The sequence below is a fragment of the Vicia villosa genome, linkage group LG6 (genome assembly GCF_029867415.1).
Source record: "Vicia villosa cultivar HV-30 ecotype Madison, WI linkage group LG6, Vvil1.0, whole genome shotgun sequence".
Taxonomy (NCBI): Eukaryota; Viridiplantae; Streptophyta; class Magnoliopsida; order Fabales; family Fabaceae; genus Vicia; species Vicia villosa.
Genome location: NC_081185.1, coordinates 131,367,032 through 131,383,778, shown reverse-complemented (window position 1 = coordinate 131,383,778; position 16,747 = coordinate 131,367,032). Strand labels below are relative to the sequence as shown.

The 16,747-nt window shown below is 33.3% G+C and overlaps 2 protein-coding genes across 2 annotated transcripts; one reads left to right on the top strand and one right to left on the bottom strand.

Annotated features, from left to right (window-relative positions):
• The first annotated feature begins 8,755 nt into the window (after positions 1-8,755).
• LOC131612399 (probable 2-oxoglutarate-dependent dioxygenase AOP1) lies at positions 8,756-10,432 on the top strand. Its single transcript, XM_058884196.1, has 2 exons — positions 8,756-9,688; positions 9,839-10,432. The coding sequence occupies exons 1-2, from the start codon at positions 8,978-8,980 to the stop codon at positions 10,103-10,105; spliced, it is 978 nt and encodes a 325-aa protein (XP_058740179.1). The 5' UTR covers positions 8,756-8,977; the 3' UTR covers positions 10,106-10,432.
• Positions 10,433-12,115: 1,683 nt separating this feature from the next.
• On the bottom strand, positions 12,116-14,457 carry LOC131612398 (UDP-sulfoquinovose synthase, chloroplastic-like). Its single transcript, XM_058884195.1, has 3 exons — positions 14,279-14,457; positions 12,993-14,030; positions 12,116-12,827 (listed from the first exon to the last, which is right to left on the bottom strand). Exons 2-3 carry the CDS (start codon positions 14,013-14,015, stop codon positions 12,432-12,434), a joined length of 1,419 nt encoding a protein of 472 aa, XP_058740178.1. The 5' UTR covers positions 14,016-14,030; positions 14,279-14,457; the 3' UTR covers positions 12,116-12,431.
• Between the last annotated feature and the right edge of the window lie 2,290 nt (positions 14,458-16,747).

Sequence of the window (16,747 nt, the reverse complement as noted above, 5' to 3'; positions counted from 1 at the left end):
TTTAGGCATCATGCGAGAATACCTTAGCAATTGGGACAATCATCATGTTTTTACCGAGGCAACTTCGAGGGACAAAATTGATGATGATAATGAACTTAGGGCAACATTTGTTTTGCTTTAGGTATCCTCGGAATCGAGGGACTTTGACTATTTAGTATAATTAAAGGCAACAGGCAACAGTAATAAAGGCAACCAGAGGGATTACCCTAAAGGTGTGTGGGTGCAACAATCACGTGGTTAACTTCGATTACATTTATCTTGTAGTTAGGTGAGCTATCGTTCAGTTAATTAGTCTTGTCACTCCCTATATTACTAACCACACAGTAAAATAATGTAACAGTTTTAAGTGCCTTTAAGGCCACACAATACAACCAGGGAACAGTTACATAATAATATGGGGAAGGGAACAATGAAACCAGCGGATCCCTTAATAGGGTTTGACATAAGTAATAATGAACACAGAAAAATATCAAGATTAGGGTTTAGGGTTACCAAACTCGTAGCCTTGGCAATTTGACAAACCTTTAGCCTCGATTGATGAAGGTTGGTAGGCAGAGGTTTGCCTTGAGCGTGAAGCCTTGACTCTGACCATTAAAGAGTTGACAAAAGAAAAAGAGAGTAATGAGTGTATTGACTATTCGAGGCAAACCTTATTAAAAGGCAAAACAAAAATAAAATAAAATAAAATAATATTTAAACAGAAAAAATTAGAAAACTTAGCTTTATGAAGGGCGTGGCGCATAGTCGGAAGATTTTTGATTAAACCTGAAAAGGAATGCGAAAAGCAAAGGTTTTGAGTGTAGGGCATTTTCTTCGTAAACCCTTATTTAGGGTTCAACAGTTAATACAGTGATTAGTTACCATGTTAAAATAAAATCAGGGTTTAAAGTCATGGGTTAAACATGTAAAGTGACTAAATTAATATATATCATAAAAAATAATCGAACGTTCGATTAAATAAGTTAAATAGTCATTTTAATAAATAAAATATTTAATTAAAAGATAATTTTGTTAATATAAATAAGGTAGAAAGGAAAAGAGAAAAAAATAATAAAAAGAAAATATATGTAATAAAAGGATAAATAATTAATTAAAAGATTACTTAGCTTTGATCTAGTGTGGTCGAATCTTGAAAGTCCACCATGTGACTGCAGGCTCTGAAGCGTTGGATTAATTCATGCATGCCTGCACAAGCTATGAATGTCTGAAAAACAGTCCAATGCTCACGATGGTAGTACCTCGCAAAAATAAGAAAAGGGTAAGAAAATCAACGCGGAATAAATATGAATCAAAATTGATTAAAAGATAAACTATATTAAAAAGAGAAGTCATATTTTTTGATATTTTTAATATAAAAACCTAATTCTAATATTCTTTGTGTTAGTTTTTTTTTTTAATATATATACGAAATAATACATGCTAGAATATATATAGTTTTTTGTTAATATATAAGAAATAATACATGCTATAAACTGGTTAACTTAAAGTGCTGGCCACTGTAAGATAAAAATCACGATACCTAAATGTTGTTTCATTTTAGACTATACACTTTACAAAATTATTATCACCACCTCATGGCATTGTTATTGGAAAATATTACTAATTATTGGAAAATATTACTAATTAGAAGGAGATAATGGTAAAATAAAAATTGAAATAGAAATAAATTAAAATTAAGAAAAGAGATTAGAAGAGAAAGGGTCGTATTGTACCTTATTTTCAAAATTGAAAAGAAAAACTACTTGTTTCAATCATTCTTCTCTCTATTTTCAAATCTCCAAATCAAACAAGTTTCTCCACCACTTTGAACAACAACAAATCTTGGCAACCAGTATAAAGAACAACAAAAAGTCTTGGCAACCATTATAAAGAGTGAAACAAGAAAAAGGTGTACGAACCAGAACTTGACGGTATAGATGCCGTGCGTGTATGGCGGAATCACCGGTCGGTGAAAGTCTTTGCGTCGGAGTTCAGATCGGAAGTATGAGAAGCTTGTATTCACGGTGGTCTTCGGAGGTGCGTCGGTCAGTTGGCAGCAGCGAACGGTGGCGTTTTGGCTCCGATTGAGATTTGGCCATGCGTAGAGTGGAGTGGCTGAACTGACGGAGGTGCTGGTGGTGTCGACGGAGGAATCTCCGGAAAGTGAATGAACAGCGGTGTTGTTGTTGTAGCGGATGTGTGCGGTGTGGAGCTGTTCGTCCGTGCGGTTGTGCGTGTGGAAGTTTCTTCCCCGTTCTTCTTCTATTTCCTGTTGCAAAAAAATCAAATTCCAGACATGTTTATTGGATTAATTTACAGATTGATGAAACTTAAAAAACTTGAATGGTTTAAGATGTTTGAATCGTTTTAATGGTGAGGATCTGAGATGTTGTTGATGCAATCTGTTCTGCCGAAGGTTTATATCTTGTTGCTGATTTGGTAGATTGGTTCAGCATTGGGAATTTCAAAGGAAGATTTTGGCTCAGCCGGTTTTGAGTATTGAAGGTTGGGTTGAAATAAGCAGTTTCTACTGTAAAAGCTTCACGTGAAAAGCCAAGTGGATGACCAAAAGTATGGTTTTTTGATGATAAAACAATGTGTAATGTGTATGTACGTGTAGGCGGTGGTAAAAATAGGGTTAAAATTGTTGTCCTGGGTTACTGTAATGTGAGGGTATATATAATATCTAACATTTAGGTCAAATACCGGGCCTGGACTTTGGCCTATTTGTTTTGGATTGACATATAATATCTTCATATTGTTAAACCATAATTTTAATTTGACTTTAAATAAATCAAATAAAAATATGAGAGTAGACAATAATTTATCCACGGTTCCCTTGAATGATTGAAATAAATTCAAATATCTTTCATATTTATTTATTTTATTTAGACTTTAAATGAATAAAATCCGAATAAAATAAATAAATGTTATAAAAAATAAATGAACGACATTACAGATCTTTATTTGGGAGAAGATATGCATGCTTGCTAGTTGGAGCTGAGACTACTTGAGCCAAAATATCTTGAGATTATGATGGGCAAATTTTGGGGTATGACAGGTTATCAAAGGTTTTTGTGTGTGTTTGTGTGTGTTTGTGTGTGATTTGTCTTAGTAGCTTAGGAGTTACTCTCCTACTTTTATAATATTCTGGTCACTCGAACAGATACGACCAAGCGAGCTTTCACACTTCCTCTATTTCACTACTATGAAACTTCAAGTTCCTTTTCCAAATACATTGATCATATAACCTTGAATATTTTTCTTGATGAGGCTTGATACATCTTCAAGTCAATCACCATCATCATAGAGTAGGAAAGATATCACCACCTACTTTAACAATCATTAGCATTGTGTTCACCAGTGATTTCCGATAAACAACCGTTAGTCTTCCAAACTCTAGGTTTTGGTAACTTACAGGATCTACTAGAGTGATCCTAGGACATGTGTCAAAATTCTAATGGTTTTACAGTCTAATTTATAGTCTGACATTATATATGTTTATGAATGATAGGTTATGGTTATCTAAAGCATAGAGTTTCGACAGTAAATTCTAATTAACTAGAACCCAAAGACTTGAATGTAAAGGTTTGTAGGAATATAAAGAGAATGCAAAGTAACTTATGCAGATAAATATAAAGATAAACTTTGAATGAAGGTTAAAAAGGTTTTGAACTTAAAGGTTTGCGGTAAATTAAAGGTTTCAACACGAATATAAAGAAAAAGCAATATAAAGGTTTTGATAAAATGTAAAGATAATGCAAAATAAAGAGAAGTTTCAACAGAAAAATGTAAATTATTCGACTGGAAATGAAAGCAATGAAAAAGGGTTATTTTAAATTATCTGCATTGATAAATATTAAATGACTTAAAATAAAATCATGGTGTTCTTACACATACATTATCAACAACTCTTTTCTCTCGCGTCGGTACTTCGAGTATAAATTATTCGACTGGAAATGAAAGCAATGAAAAAGGGTTATTTTAAATTATCTGCATTGATAAATATTAAATGACTTAAAATAAAATCATGGTGTTCTTACACATACATTATCAACAACTCTTTTCTCTCGCGTCGGTACTTCGAGTATATGTGATTTTAGTATAAAATGTGAACACCTCCAATATAATAACTAAGACTCCTATTTATATTAGTTCGACCCTAACGGTATTTCTACATAATCTTGCCACGTTCGACGTTTTCAAAACGTGTAAACTCTGATGCTTCCACGCGTCTTTCTAGCGAACAACTGCTTCGTTTGAAATTCAAACTTTCCCGCTCGAAGATTTTGAATTTACCAGACATGGATGCCGAAGCGCTCTTCTAAATATTCTGAAAATATTTCTAAGTCTCGTTCCCTTGACCTTGGACTACACTTCGACATACAAAACATTCCTTTATAAGAATAAACTTACAAATGGCCTTATAAGGCCATATTTCATGCTATTCTCCAAAGCATGATTTTCCAAATCAATCTCAATTAAATGTCGAAATCTCCAGCTAACACGTTGTCTCTATCAAAACACAAAGATCCACATATAGGACCAAGGGTTTGGAGAGGGATAAATTTAGCTTAATAAAGACATGTTCACACTCTGGTGGCCACTCAAATTGTACCTTCTTCCTCAAGATCATGTAGAAAGGAATCACATGTTGGAAGAATCTTGAAATAAATGTAATAATAGCATATATCATCCCACTTAATTTAATTAGCATATCCTCTATGGATGGGGTCTCCATATTAATGATCATGTCGCATTTGTCATGATTGACTTTGATTCATATATCTATTTGGTATAATCCTAGGATTTTGCCGACTTCGACTCTAAAGGTGCACTTATTGGGATTGAGTCTCATGTTTTACTGTAAAATACAATTAAACACATTAGTATGGTTTCCTTCATGCATATGTTCTTCATTGAATTTGTTTATCGTTTCATCCATATATACCGACAATATTGTCAATTTCTTCCTCAAAGATTTTATTCATCATCTTATGGTATGTCATACTTGAATTTTTCAAACCAAACGACATCATATTGTACTTCTAATTGGTGTGTTCCATCATGAAGGTTGTCTTGTTTCTACCTTTCTCATGCATGAGAATATAGTTGTATCTGGAAAAGGCATCCATAAATGGTAACAACTTATACTCTCTAAAGTTGTTTGCTAATTTTTTATATTGGGAAAATGGTATGAGTCTTTGGTGCTTGCTTTCTTGAGGCTAGTGTCGTTTACGCACATGCACCACTTGTCAGAGACTTTCTTGAACATCGCCATATTGGACATCCATTCAGTATACTTTAGCTCTAAGGGGAAGTTCACCTTAATGATCTTATTAATAGTGTTCTTCATAGCTTCTGCCTTCTCTAACAATTGACGATTCCTTCTCTAGGAAGCATACCTAACTGAAGGGTCGATATTTAATTGGTGATAGCAAATTTTGGGATGGATGCTTATCATTTGCTTAGGGGAAATAAAAAACATATCAAAATTGGCTTTGAGGCGTTTAATGAGTTCCTCCTCCACGTAACTAGGGAGATTAACTCTAATATTTATTTTTTGGATCAGGTTGTCGTTGAGATGAATAGATATGAAATCATTATCTAGGAATAACCTCACAATTTTCATTCAAGCTTTGATGAGGAGATGTCTCTCTAGGCCATGTTCATCTTCGGACATGGACTCCTCTAGACATGCATCAAAATCCCCTTACGTTAACGTCTAATGGGTGTTGTATATAAGAACCACCATCTTTTACCTTTTCCTTATGTTGGATGGTAGTTGTGTATAAGTGTTCCTCTACAGGGATTTATGGTAGAAATGTGCTTCTTCCAAGTATGCGCAAAAAAAATTGTGTCATGAATGATGCAAAGGGTCTCCCCAAGATGAAATTATAAATTTTTTTGCAAGGAACCACCATGAATTGAATTTCCACCACCATGATGCCTCTCCTTTTTGAAAAGGTAACCATAAGCTCAATGAAGCCTCGAGGACAGGTGAATGATTTATTAAAGCCTTATAGATCAATTCCCATATAGGGAGACAATCTTTACTTTTTTATTCCTTACTTCTCGAAAATTTCACCATACATAATATTCCACGAGCTTCCTCTAACAACGAGGATACTTGATACATCAAAATTGTCCATGTTGGATGTAATCATTAAAGGGGAGATTTCATTCGGGACGCCCCACCTTTTCACTATCTTTGAACCATATGATAGATCATTCATGTTTCTCTCCTGATGAAGTTCATCCCTTCCTATATATTTTTATTAACTCTATAATTTTTATACTCATGGTCCCTTTAGACAATATCTTTCGATGTGGGAACCCTTTGATGATAGAAGCAATGAAATGATAACCCCTAGAGATGAAGGATATGAATAAATTATTTCCCTTCATGTCCTTATCTTTTTCATTGTTGTATTTCTCATTGTCGGCTCCCTTCACGGTCTCAATCATCTTCCTTGGTGGTGTATCACCTTAGCATGGAGAGTGTTTCCTTAGTGGGGATTCACGTTGTCTTCTAGACCTCCATGGATAATCTTTATGTCTCTTAAATTATTTTGTGTGCGTCATGCTTTACGTATATGTCAAGTCTTACCTTTTTAATCAAATCATCAACCACATCTTTCAGATGAATGTATTCGTCAGTATTGTTCCCATGACTCTTGTGGAATTTGCATAATTTTGAGTTATCAGTATGCACTGACTCTTTGACGGGGTAGGGGTACTTCACTTTGACCTCCTTGAACTTGGTGTTCGCATATTCTTGTAGAATTATTTATTTTGAAGTTTTTACGGGATTGTATTTAGAAAATCTAGATTGTTTTCTTTCGTGTCTTTCTTTATCTATGTCCTCACAATGTTTTTTGTTACATTGTTTTCCATTTCAAACATTTACTAGGGCATTATGTCATTCAACATCTTCGGATAATAGTTTCTCCTTGTAATTGATCTAATGATGGGCTTGAGTGAAAAGGTCACGCATGTTCTGTGGTCCTCTCAACCCATTTTTTCCTAGAACATGTAGCCTAGTCTCAGCCATTTCTCAATGATCTAATACTTGTGGTTGCCATTAATTCCTTCTACTTTAACATTGACCTTGGTAAATCGGTCAATGTACTCTTAAAGGGTTTCCTTCTTCCTCATATGGAAACCACTTAAGTTTCGGTGGCTTCTATATAGACTTAGGAATTATGCCGTCTATGATGTGTTTGTTGAGCACATTATTTATGTGGTGGGTGAAAGTGTGATGGATGTTAGTGTACTCATTTCTCCTATGAGAATGGTGTGGATAAATTCTTATATGAAGGAAATCCTAAAGTGGTGTATCATTGTCATTGCTTCCTCCATACTCACGAGGAATGTAATTATGTGCATGGTGATGTCTTTCTAGCAACTTTTGCACACTTTTTAGTTGCGATGCGACTTCAACGTGAGTGTCACTCAAAGCGGCTCTGCAGTAACCGTGTTACATCTTATCTAGTCGAATTGCAATATGAAAATAAATCCATTTGTTGATTATCTTCAAAGAGGATGATTTTTTCATTGAGGAGGCTTCCATTCTATTGTTGTAGTAGATTGTAGATGTTGACGAGTTTGTTAGCATTATATACTTCTAACATGACAAGGAATCGCTGAAGGTTGTGTGATAATTTTGGTTTGGAGAAGTGGAATAGTGGTGGAGGAGGAGGTTGATGTTGATATTGTGTTGATTGAAGTGAAAACAGGTGCAGGAGTGAAGGAGTCAAAAAAGGTTCTTGAGTAATCAATTAAGAGGTTGGAATCTGATGCGACACCGTGATCGGCAAAGTCATCAAGATCAATCTGCACGTCATAGTGCATAGGAGACTCTTTAGTCACGAGTGTGATAATTGAAATGACGATATCTAGAAGCATTTGAAGTGTTGATCAAATATCAAGAACAATAACGATGTAGCATTGAGTCGTTGATTGAGTTGCTTTGAATTGTGCAATTGTAGAAAATAGCATAAAGCGATTGTGGGGGAGATTAAATGTAATTAGAAGGGCTAATAGAAATAGTTATGACGGTCGGAACGGTGAATAGAAACAGTTACAATGGAGCATCGAGGAAGATATGAGAAATTTGATGAAGACATCGTGAGAATTAGAAAAAGATTCTCGCAAACGCCGCCACTATTCTTTACTGGAACAAAAAATGAATGGTAGGTTGAAAATAACTAGCGTGGAAGGACTTTCAGCATGGTGGTAAAAGTCTTATGTGATTAGAGAAAATAATTACCAGCAAAATTAGTACTTCAACGCTCATGTCAATGTTTCATAAATGTAAAAGTATGCAAGCATGTATACGAATAACATTTGGGTGTGAGGTTGGGTCATGCGTATATAGGGTGGATGGTAAGAATCGTCACTAGGTGATCCCGCATGAATTGTGGAAGGCTGTTGGATTAATATTAACAATAGAGATAAAAATGGTGGCGTGCACCACTAGGGTGTTCTACATTTAAGATCTGTTTGCGAGTTTGGGAATTTGAAAATTAAACATATAATAATAATAATAATAATAATAATAATAATAATAATAATAATAATAATAATAATAATAATAATAATAATAATAATAATAATAATAACTCTTTTATTATTTTATATAAAATTTTTTAAAAAAAAAATATCAAATATTTTTCTATAATTTAAAAAAAAAAAAAATTTAGAAAGTCTTCCCTTTTCCTCCCAAACAAAGACTTATGGTACATCTGTTCATCAACCATTGAACTCTTTTAACAGAATTGGACCACATAATCGCGAAGATCTCGCTGACATTTGCCCAGCCCCGAACATATATCTTATCAAATACTTCTTGTCATTATAAAACCACACATAATTGAGGATTTTTAGAGCAATTGTATCAAATCAACTCTAAAATAGTTAGTTACCTTCTCCAAACACAAATTGTCTTTAGTGAAATAACAAAACACAACTTTGAGAGCAATAGCATCATATCATCATGGGAACAGAATCAAAGTCTCAAACAATCCCTATTATTGACTTCTCCGACCAAAACATGAAACCTGGTACAGACACATGGCTCTCAGCTTCCAACGTTGTAAGGACTTCACTAGAAAACTTTGGTTGTTTTGTAGCAAACTACGATAGAGTCGGGAAAGAGCTTTGCAACTCTGTTGTTTTACAAATAGAAGAACTATTCTCACTCCCTTTAGAAACAAAAGTGCAAAAAACTAGTAACACTGACAGGCCTTTCCATGGATACATAGGACAAGTCCCATGGCTTCCATTATATGAATCTTTAGCCATCATAGATCCATTAACTATGCTTGGATGTCAAAAGTTCGCGCAAATCATGTGGTCTCAAGGAAATGATCGTTTCTGTGAAATCATGAATGAGTATTCTAAGCTATTGGGAGAGTTAGACCATATAGCTAAGAGAATGGTGTTTGAGAGCTATGGAGTGGATATGAAGATATGTGATTCTTTGATAGAGTCAAGCAATTATCTGATTCGAGTCATGAAATACAGAAGACCTGATATTGATGAAAATGATTTGGGACTTCAACCTCACTCGGATTTAACCATTGTATCGGTAGTACATCAGTTGAATAATCTGAATGGTTTGGAAATCAAGATGAAGAATGGAGATTGGGTTGGGGTTGATGCTTCACCTTCCTCCTTTGTTGTCATGGCTGGTGACGCACTCAAGGTAACTATTTCTCTAATCATCTGAGAAATACTAGCAACTCTCTTTTTAACACTGATATATTTGTTTCATAGTATTAATATAGAGAATGATTATAATATATTTTTATTTTATCTTGGAATTTAATATAGTTGTGTATTTTTGGTGGTCTAGGTGTGGAGTAATGGGAGGATTCGTTCATGTGAGCATAGAGTAACAATGAATGCAAAGAAAACAAGATACTCAACTGGACTATTTTCTTTTGGTGGTAAGATGATGGAGATACCAAAAGAGTTTGTGAATGAGGAACATCCATTGCGTTATAAACCAACATTCAACCATTATGACTACCTTCGTTTCTATGAGAAAGAAAAAATTAATGAAACTAGTTCAAGGATTGAAGCGTATTTTGGAATTGATTTGAAGCCTAATACAATATGAATGAACCAACTTTCTCTTGTCTATGAATAAGAAATTTTATTATCTGCATGTGATGGTGACCGTCTTATGTGTGCTCTTCTTTATTTCACTTGTGTGCTACTATTATAAGCTGTAATGGTGTTCTTTAAAATATTAATTTCAAATATATTTGAAAATGAAATTTTAAAGATACATTATAAAATTGATGTGTATTATTTGAATTTTTCTTTGTTACTAGTCATTACCAGATTCCAAAAATAGGGAGTCCTTTTGAAGATGTTGAGTAAAATTGACCAATCAAGTTTAATTGTTGGCCAAAACATGTTTTTTTTTCTTTTTAACATCTAACTCATCTTAATACCTGCTTGATGAGCCACATATATTCCTTGGTGTACCTCTGCTGATGCTATGTAGATATCTTCCTCTCCTAAACATTTAGTTAGAGTACCATCAGACATCTATTTGGTTTTCAAATTTGAATTAGATATGTCTTATAAATTTCAATAATTTCATGAAAATGTTTCCTTGAAATTTTCATAAGAGGTGAGATTGTCCTCACATATTTATACACCCAACAGTCTGAAAACCTTAGCAATGTGTGACTTACCATATTAAATATGCTTGGATCTCAACCCCAAAAGCTAGCTCAAGAGGTGAGGTTACCCTCACATATTTATACACCCAACAGTCCGAGAACCTTAACAATGTGGAACTTCAAACAAACTCTAACAAACAAAAATACCAACTTCAACAATATCAATATAATTTTGTTTGAACTTTAGCATTATTAATAGCGACAGAATTGATTTTCATAAAATTTATAAAATTGGCAATTACTAGACTTTTCATAGCTTTTAAAGGACAGTATGTTAGAGAAAATTTGGTCAAAAGACATATTCCATTTTTCTATTCTACTATGTAAGATAGTTTTTAGTAACAAATGTTTTATCATATCATAATAAATTACAAAAATTTATGTTAGTTAATAGTCCATCTGTTATACATCTGTTATATATGTTTTTGTATAATTACATAATATTTAAACATATATGAGGACCTAATATCTCATGTCTATGAACCATGAGATACACTTATCGATCTACTCACATAATATTCGTTATACATTATTGATGTCATGTGTGATAACAAAGTTTTACTATGAATATCTTAAGAATAATGTGATAATGGTTAATAAGGTCTCACAATTAAATAATACTCAAGATACTATTAAATAGACTAACTATTCTAAAGATTTTAATATGTATGTGCATATTAAACATTGTTGAGATCTTATGAGACAAGATTTTATTTGAAAGTACTCCCTTTCTCACTTTTTATTAGTATATTTTACTTTTAGTAAGAAAATTTTATAATATACTTAATGTGTAATTTATCAAATTATCTTTTAAATATAGATATATTTAATATATATTTTTTCATATTTTACAACAAAAATACTAAAATATTAATTAAGAATATGCTTGAAGTAAGAATAAGTGCCCCTAATAACTTAAAAGAATGTTTATATTTAAGAATATTTTATTGAATAAATATTTATAATCAGAGATAGAAAGACTATATGAGACAAGAGTGGTCATAAAACTATCCTCCATTAGGAGATTAACCAACACTTTTAAATTACTAATAGTCACCTAAAAGACATGAAGATAATTACTTAAATATGGGCAAGAAAATGAAACAAAAATATTGTAACAAATTGCTATAAAAAATTAAACAAAGTACATCAATTGATCAATAATTATAACAATATTTAATCCATAATAATAAAACAATTAAGAAGATAAAACAATCCAGTTGTAGGGGACCAAAAAATTATGTCTTTTGGCAAGTTTCTATCAATCGATATGTACCTCATAGTATAATTCTATAGTACAACGTTTTTTGGATATTGAAGATAAATATAAGAAAAAAAACAATATAATCAATGTGATCAAGAAAGCATATAAAACTAGTTACCAGTTAGTGTCCAAATGATAGTTATTTTAAGTTTTAACTAGAAAAGCGGATCTCTTACTAATAGTATTATAAACAAAACAACAAAACTAATAGCATCACTGCACAGATATTGTAGTCCAAATGGTGACAGTGAACACAATAACAGTCCCTAGGTACACATGACTTTCTAGGAAAAGCACTTTCAAACTCCAAAGATCTATTCTACATAAGGGTATGAAGGTTTGACATAGATATATATCATCCATTATTGTAGTATACAAAATCCAGTTTGAAACATTTAATGCAATTCAGCATAATCTCTAATCATCAGAAGAGTCAATATAATGCAGAATAAGATTATGCCAGCAGCCAAGAACATGCATTCTTAGGCTTAAATAGTTTTTGTTTTGACCCCAACCTTTCTCCAAGAAACACCAGGCATAATTTGCTTTGTGTCAACACGGTCTTTGTACTGAACCGCGAAGTTAAGAAGTGAATCAATGAGGGAATCTGAAAGAAAGTGCGGTCTGAGTCCAAGATCAACTAGTTTAGTGTTTTTGCAATTGTAATAATGCTCTTCTAACTCCACTCTTGGGTTAGGAACTGATATGGTTTTCACATCAAGACCTAGCTTCTCGCCTGCTTTTGTAACAATGTTGGCCAGTTCACTAACTTTAAATTGTTCCGTAAATTGATTGAAGACTCTAAATTCTCCTGGGTTGGCCGGGTTCGCAATTGCAAGCTCAACACATTGGACTGTATCTCTTATGTCAAGGAAGGCCCTAGTCTGAAATATGTGCATTACAAGATACGAGCAAAAAATAATATGTCAAGGAAGGCCCTAGTCTGAAATATGTGCATTACAAGATACGAGCAAAAAATAATAAGTAGTTGCAAACATTCAATGTTCCACTTATCGATAAGAAATAAACAGAGATCGGTATTATGTTACCTGGCCTCCTTTACCATAAACAGTGAGTGGATGACCAACAGCAGCCTGAACACAAAACCGATTCAACGCAGTTCCAAATATGGCATCATAATCAAACCTATTACACAGCTCTTCATGCATTGCAGTCTCATCTGTTTTTACTCCGTATACAACTCCTTGATTCAGATCAGTTGCCCGGATCCCCCAAGCTTTACAAGTGAAAGCTATGTTATGCGAATCATGCACCTTGCTCAAATGATAGAACGAGCTAGCTTGCTTCGGATACGGCAAAGTGTCAGTTCTTCCATTGTGAGTAATGGTAATATAACCTTCCTCGATATCAATATTCGGAGTCCCGTATTCACCCATTGTCCCAAGCTTAACCAAATGACAATCCTCTTTATACTCTTTTATAGCGAAAAGCACATTCAGCGTTCCAACAACATTGTTCTGCTGTGTATACACCGCTCTCGACCGATCTATCATAGAAAAAGGAGCAGAACGCTGTTCCCCGAAATGTACAACAGCATCCGGCTCATACGACCTGAACGTTTCAGATAAGAACTCAAACTCACATATATCACCAACATATAGCTCAATACTTTTCCCGGTGAGCGATTTCCAACACTGAAGACGATCCTGAATGGAGGAAATCGGCGTCAAAGAATCTAAACCAAGCTGGTGATCGAAAAGGCGTCGAACAAGGTTATCGACAATGGCAACATTGTAACCTTTGTTAGAAAGATGGAGAGCAGTCGCCCAACCACAGTATCCATCTCCACCAATGACCATGACTCGCTTCGGTTTAAAAGGCTCCCCGGAACTAGTTTGAACCGGGGTTTCCTGGCCGGTTGAAACAGTAGCGGCATTTACAACTGCAAAACGTTTACTTGGCTTCTGTTGCGAGAAAAGACGTCTAAATCGAGTTCTGGAAAAATCACAACCAACTCTGTTAGAATTAGAAAATGGTGCTGAGGTTTGGTTATAAGGTTTATTTGTAGAAGAGAAAGCCAAGGAGCAAGAAGATGATAGTAATTGAGCCATCTCGATCAAAGGTTCCTGAAACAAGAATTAAAATCCAGTCATTTGCATTTCCCTAAAATAACAATACAATATATATAGTTCATGGAGAAAGTAATAATAATTGCGGACTCGGTGACCTAATTCCCAAATTTGTTGCTAACTATGCTAACTCCTCTCTAATATAAAGACTGATAAGTTTACAATCAGAAATCAATACTCAACAATTGTGTGATTAAAGTGAAGAAGAAAATGAATTGCAAAGAGATGGAGAGTGATTGATTTACCTGGAGAGAGTGCAAAATTGAAGGAGTTAGTGTAGAGTGAACAGTGGAGGGTGAAATGGATATGGCTAATTAACCATGCGGGTTCTAGATAAACCTTTTTACAGTGCTATCTAGGTTTGGGTATCTATTGGGGTTCAGAGGAATATCCTTTTCTTCTTTGTCTCCCTCGCCGCTACTATATCTTGGATCTTAATATTAAATAGTTTGTATTTCTTGTCAAGAAAATTTTGATTTGTCTAAATTATGAGTTTTTACTTATTTTATTTATATTTTAATAGTAGTTATTAAAATGATGACCTGTTTTGAAAATTAATTGGGATATTGTAAAATTATTATAAAATTTTGATAAAAATGTATAATAAAAGTGCATAAGACTATAGTATTTGAATGACATGTAAAATAATTCAACTGAACTATAGTTTTATCATTTTATTTTCTATTTCACATTCAAACTGTTTTTGTTTTTGTCTTCTTTTACTATTTTGTATTTAAAATTGATGGAGTATTCATTTTTAAATTTATATTTTTTATCTATTAAGTTTCTTAAAAGATTCATAAATAATGATTGGTTAAGTTTTACAAGATAAGTGCCATTCTTAAAGTTAAAAATGAGAAAATTTTGTAATTAAAAAAAATGAAAAGAACTAAAAAGGTTTGAATTTAAAATAAAAAATTAAATATGTGAATTAGCTAAAATAGCATAATCAAAAATATAATTAATTAATAATTTTAAGGGTCTTGCTAACCAGTGCCCTCAGGACAATGGTTAAGTATTTCAAAAAAAATTTATAAAAAATTTAATATTTCAATTTTCAAGGCATTAAATAGGTAGATTACCAAAATCATCATAGAATATAATATTTTTAAAGGAGTTCTTTGGAAACTTTTGACAAGTGGCGCAAATTTAGAGTTCTTACTATTTATAAAATTTCTACTTTTAGTAACATTACCATTTATATATATTGTTTTTTTTTCGGAATAATTATAATAATTATAAATGTTTAGTTTTCTTGGAAATATATATGGCTAATAAGATATCACTTGGGTTTTGGAATTTTTATATTCTCGGAGCAAATTACTATGATAACATCATTTGGGCTTTGCAAATAGGAACCGGATATTTAATTGTAAATATTTATTTCTTATTTATAATATTAGTAGTTGTGCCTAATTATAATAACAAACCATGCTTTATTGAGCCTTGAAAATATAAAACGAAATTTGAACCGTCTTTTCGCTTCCAATATTGGCATTCGTTAAAAGCTATTAAATTCTATCCATAAACAATACAACTTCACTACTTCCAACTTCCAATGTCATCAATGATTTTTCTTCTACGAGTCCCAATTCATCTCATCATCAATTTTCCAGGTAATTAAATTGAATTTTTTGTTGATTTATGCTGATTTCGGATGAATTCAATAATATAAATTGTACCAATTTCTTCTCCAATTTCACACAGATTTTGATTTGTTACAAGGGTATATTTATAGAATCAGGTTTTTCGAATGGCTCCCAGAGTACCTGATTCATCTCATCATCATCAATCGGTGTTGTTGCTCTGTTGATTATAATTGATAAAGAGATTATTTCATTTCATTTTATATCGGGGTAGATTTGCAATGAAAAGATTTTAGGGTTTTAGATTTACAAAGTAATCCCCTTTTTAATTCTCTATGATTACTTTGTATTTTAGATTTTTGAATTTTAGGGTTTTGTATAAAATTTGTCAATTCTGTTAGAATTTTTTATTTTTTATTTGCTACAACTTCTGCTGATCTTTGTAACTTAATTCTTCATTGTGGTTGATGATATTTTGAATCATGTATTGTGTTACCTAATTTTTTCCATATATTTTTAATTACTTCTTATGTTTATGTTTCTTTATATTAGAGTAGCATAGTGGTGTGTGTTATGGACTGCCACCTGTCCTTTAGTGGTGTGTGTTATGGACTGCCACCTGTCCTTTGTATCTTCTTATCACCTGCTATTGCAGGTCACCTGTTACTAGTATAAGTAACAGGTGCCTCTCTCTATCAATGTATCAAAAAACTCATCATAACAGAATAATAACAAATTCAGTTACAGCACCATGAAGTGCTTCTCTCTCTTCACTTTCTCTCTTTCTAACATGGTATCAGATTAAGCCTTCGATCCATCGTTCCTCTTGCTCCGATGTCGCAACCTTCCTCTCCGGAGCGATCGGCATCTCGTACGACGGCGGCGTCACCGCTTCCAGTCGTTGACGATTCGAATCGTCTTCATTTTTCGCTTAAGATTTCGCAGAAGTTAGATGAAAAGAATTTTCATCTCTGGCGCCAACAGATTGAACCGTATATCAATGCTCACGGTCTCACGGAGTTTGTTGTGTGTTCGCGAATTTCGTTGCAGTTTGTTGATGATGAAGCGCGTGCGAACGGCACCGTCAACCTTGAGTACACGCGCTGGCTACAGAAGGATCAGATGTTG

What these genes read in the sequence shown, in the direction of transcription:
- LOC131612398 (XM_058884195.1), bottom strand. Translation starts at nt 14,015, where the DNA reads ATGGCTCAATTACTATCATCTTCTTGCTCCTTGGCTTTCTCTTCTACA. An exon ending in TTTATGGTAAAGGAGGCCAG is followed by an intron (nt 12,828 to 12,992) that starts GTAACATAATAC and finishes CACATATTTCAG; the next exon opens with ACTAGGGCCTTCCTTGACAT.
- LOC131612399 (XM_058884196.1), top strand. Translation starts at nt 8,978, where the DNA reads ATGGGAACAGAATCAAAGTCTCAAACAATCCCTATTATTGACTTCTCC. An exon ending in TGGCTGGTGACGCACTCAAG is followed by an intron (nt 9,689 to 9,838) that starts GTAACTATTTCT and finishes TTGGTGGTCTAG; the next exon opens with GTGTGGAGTAATGGGAGGAT.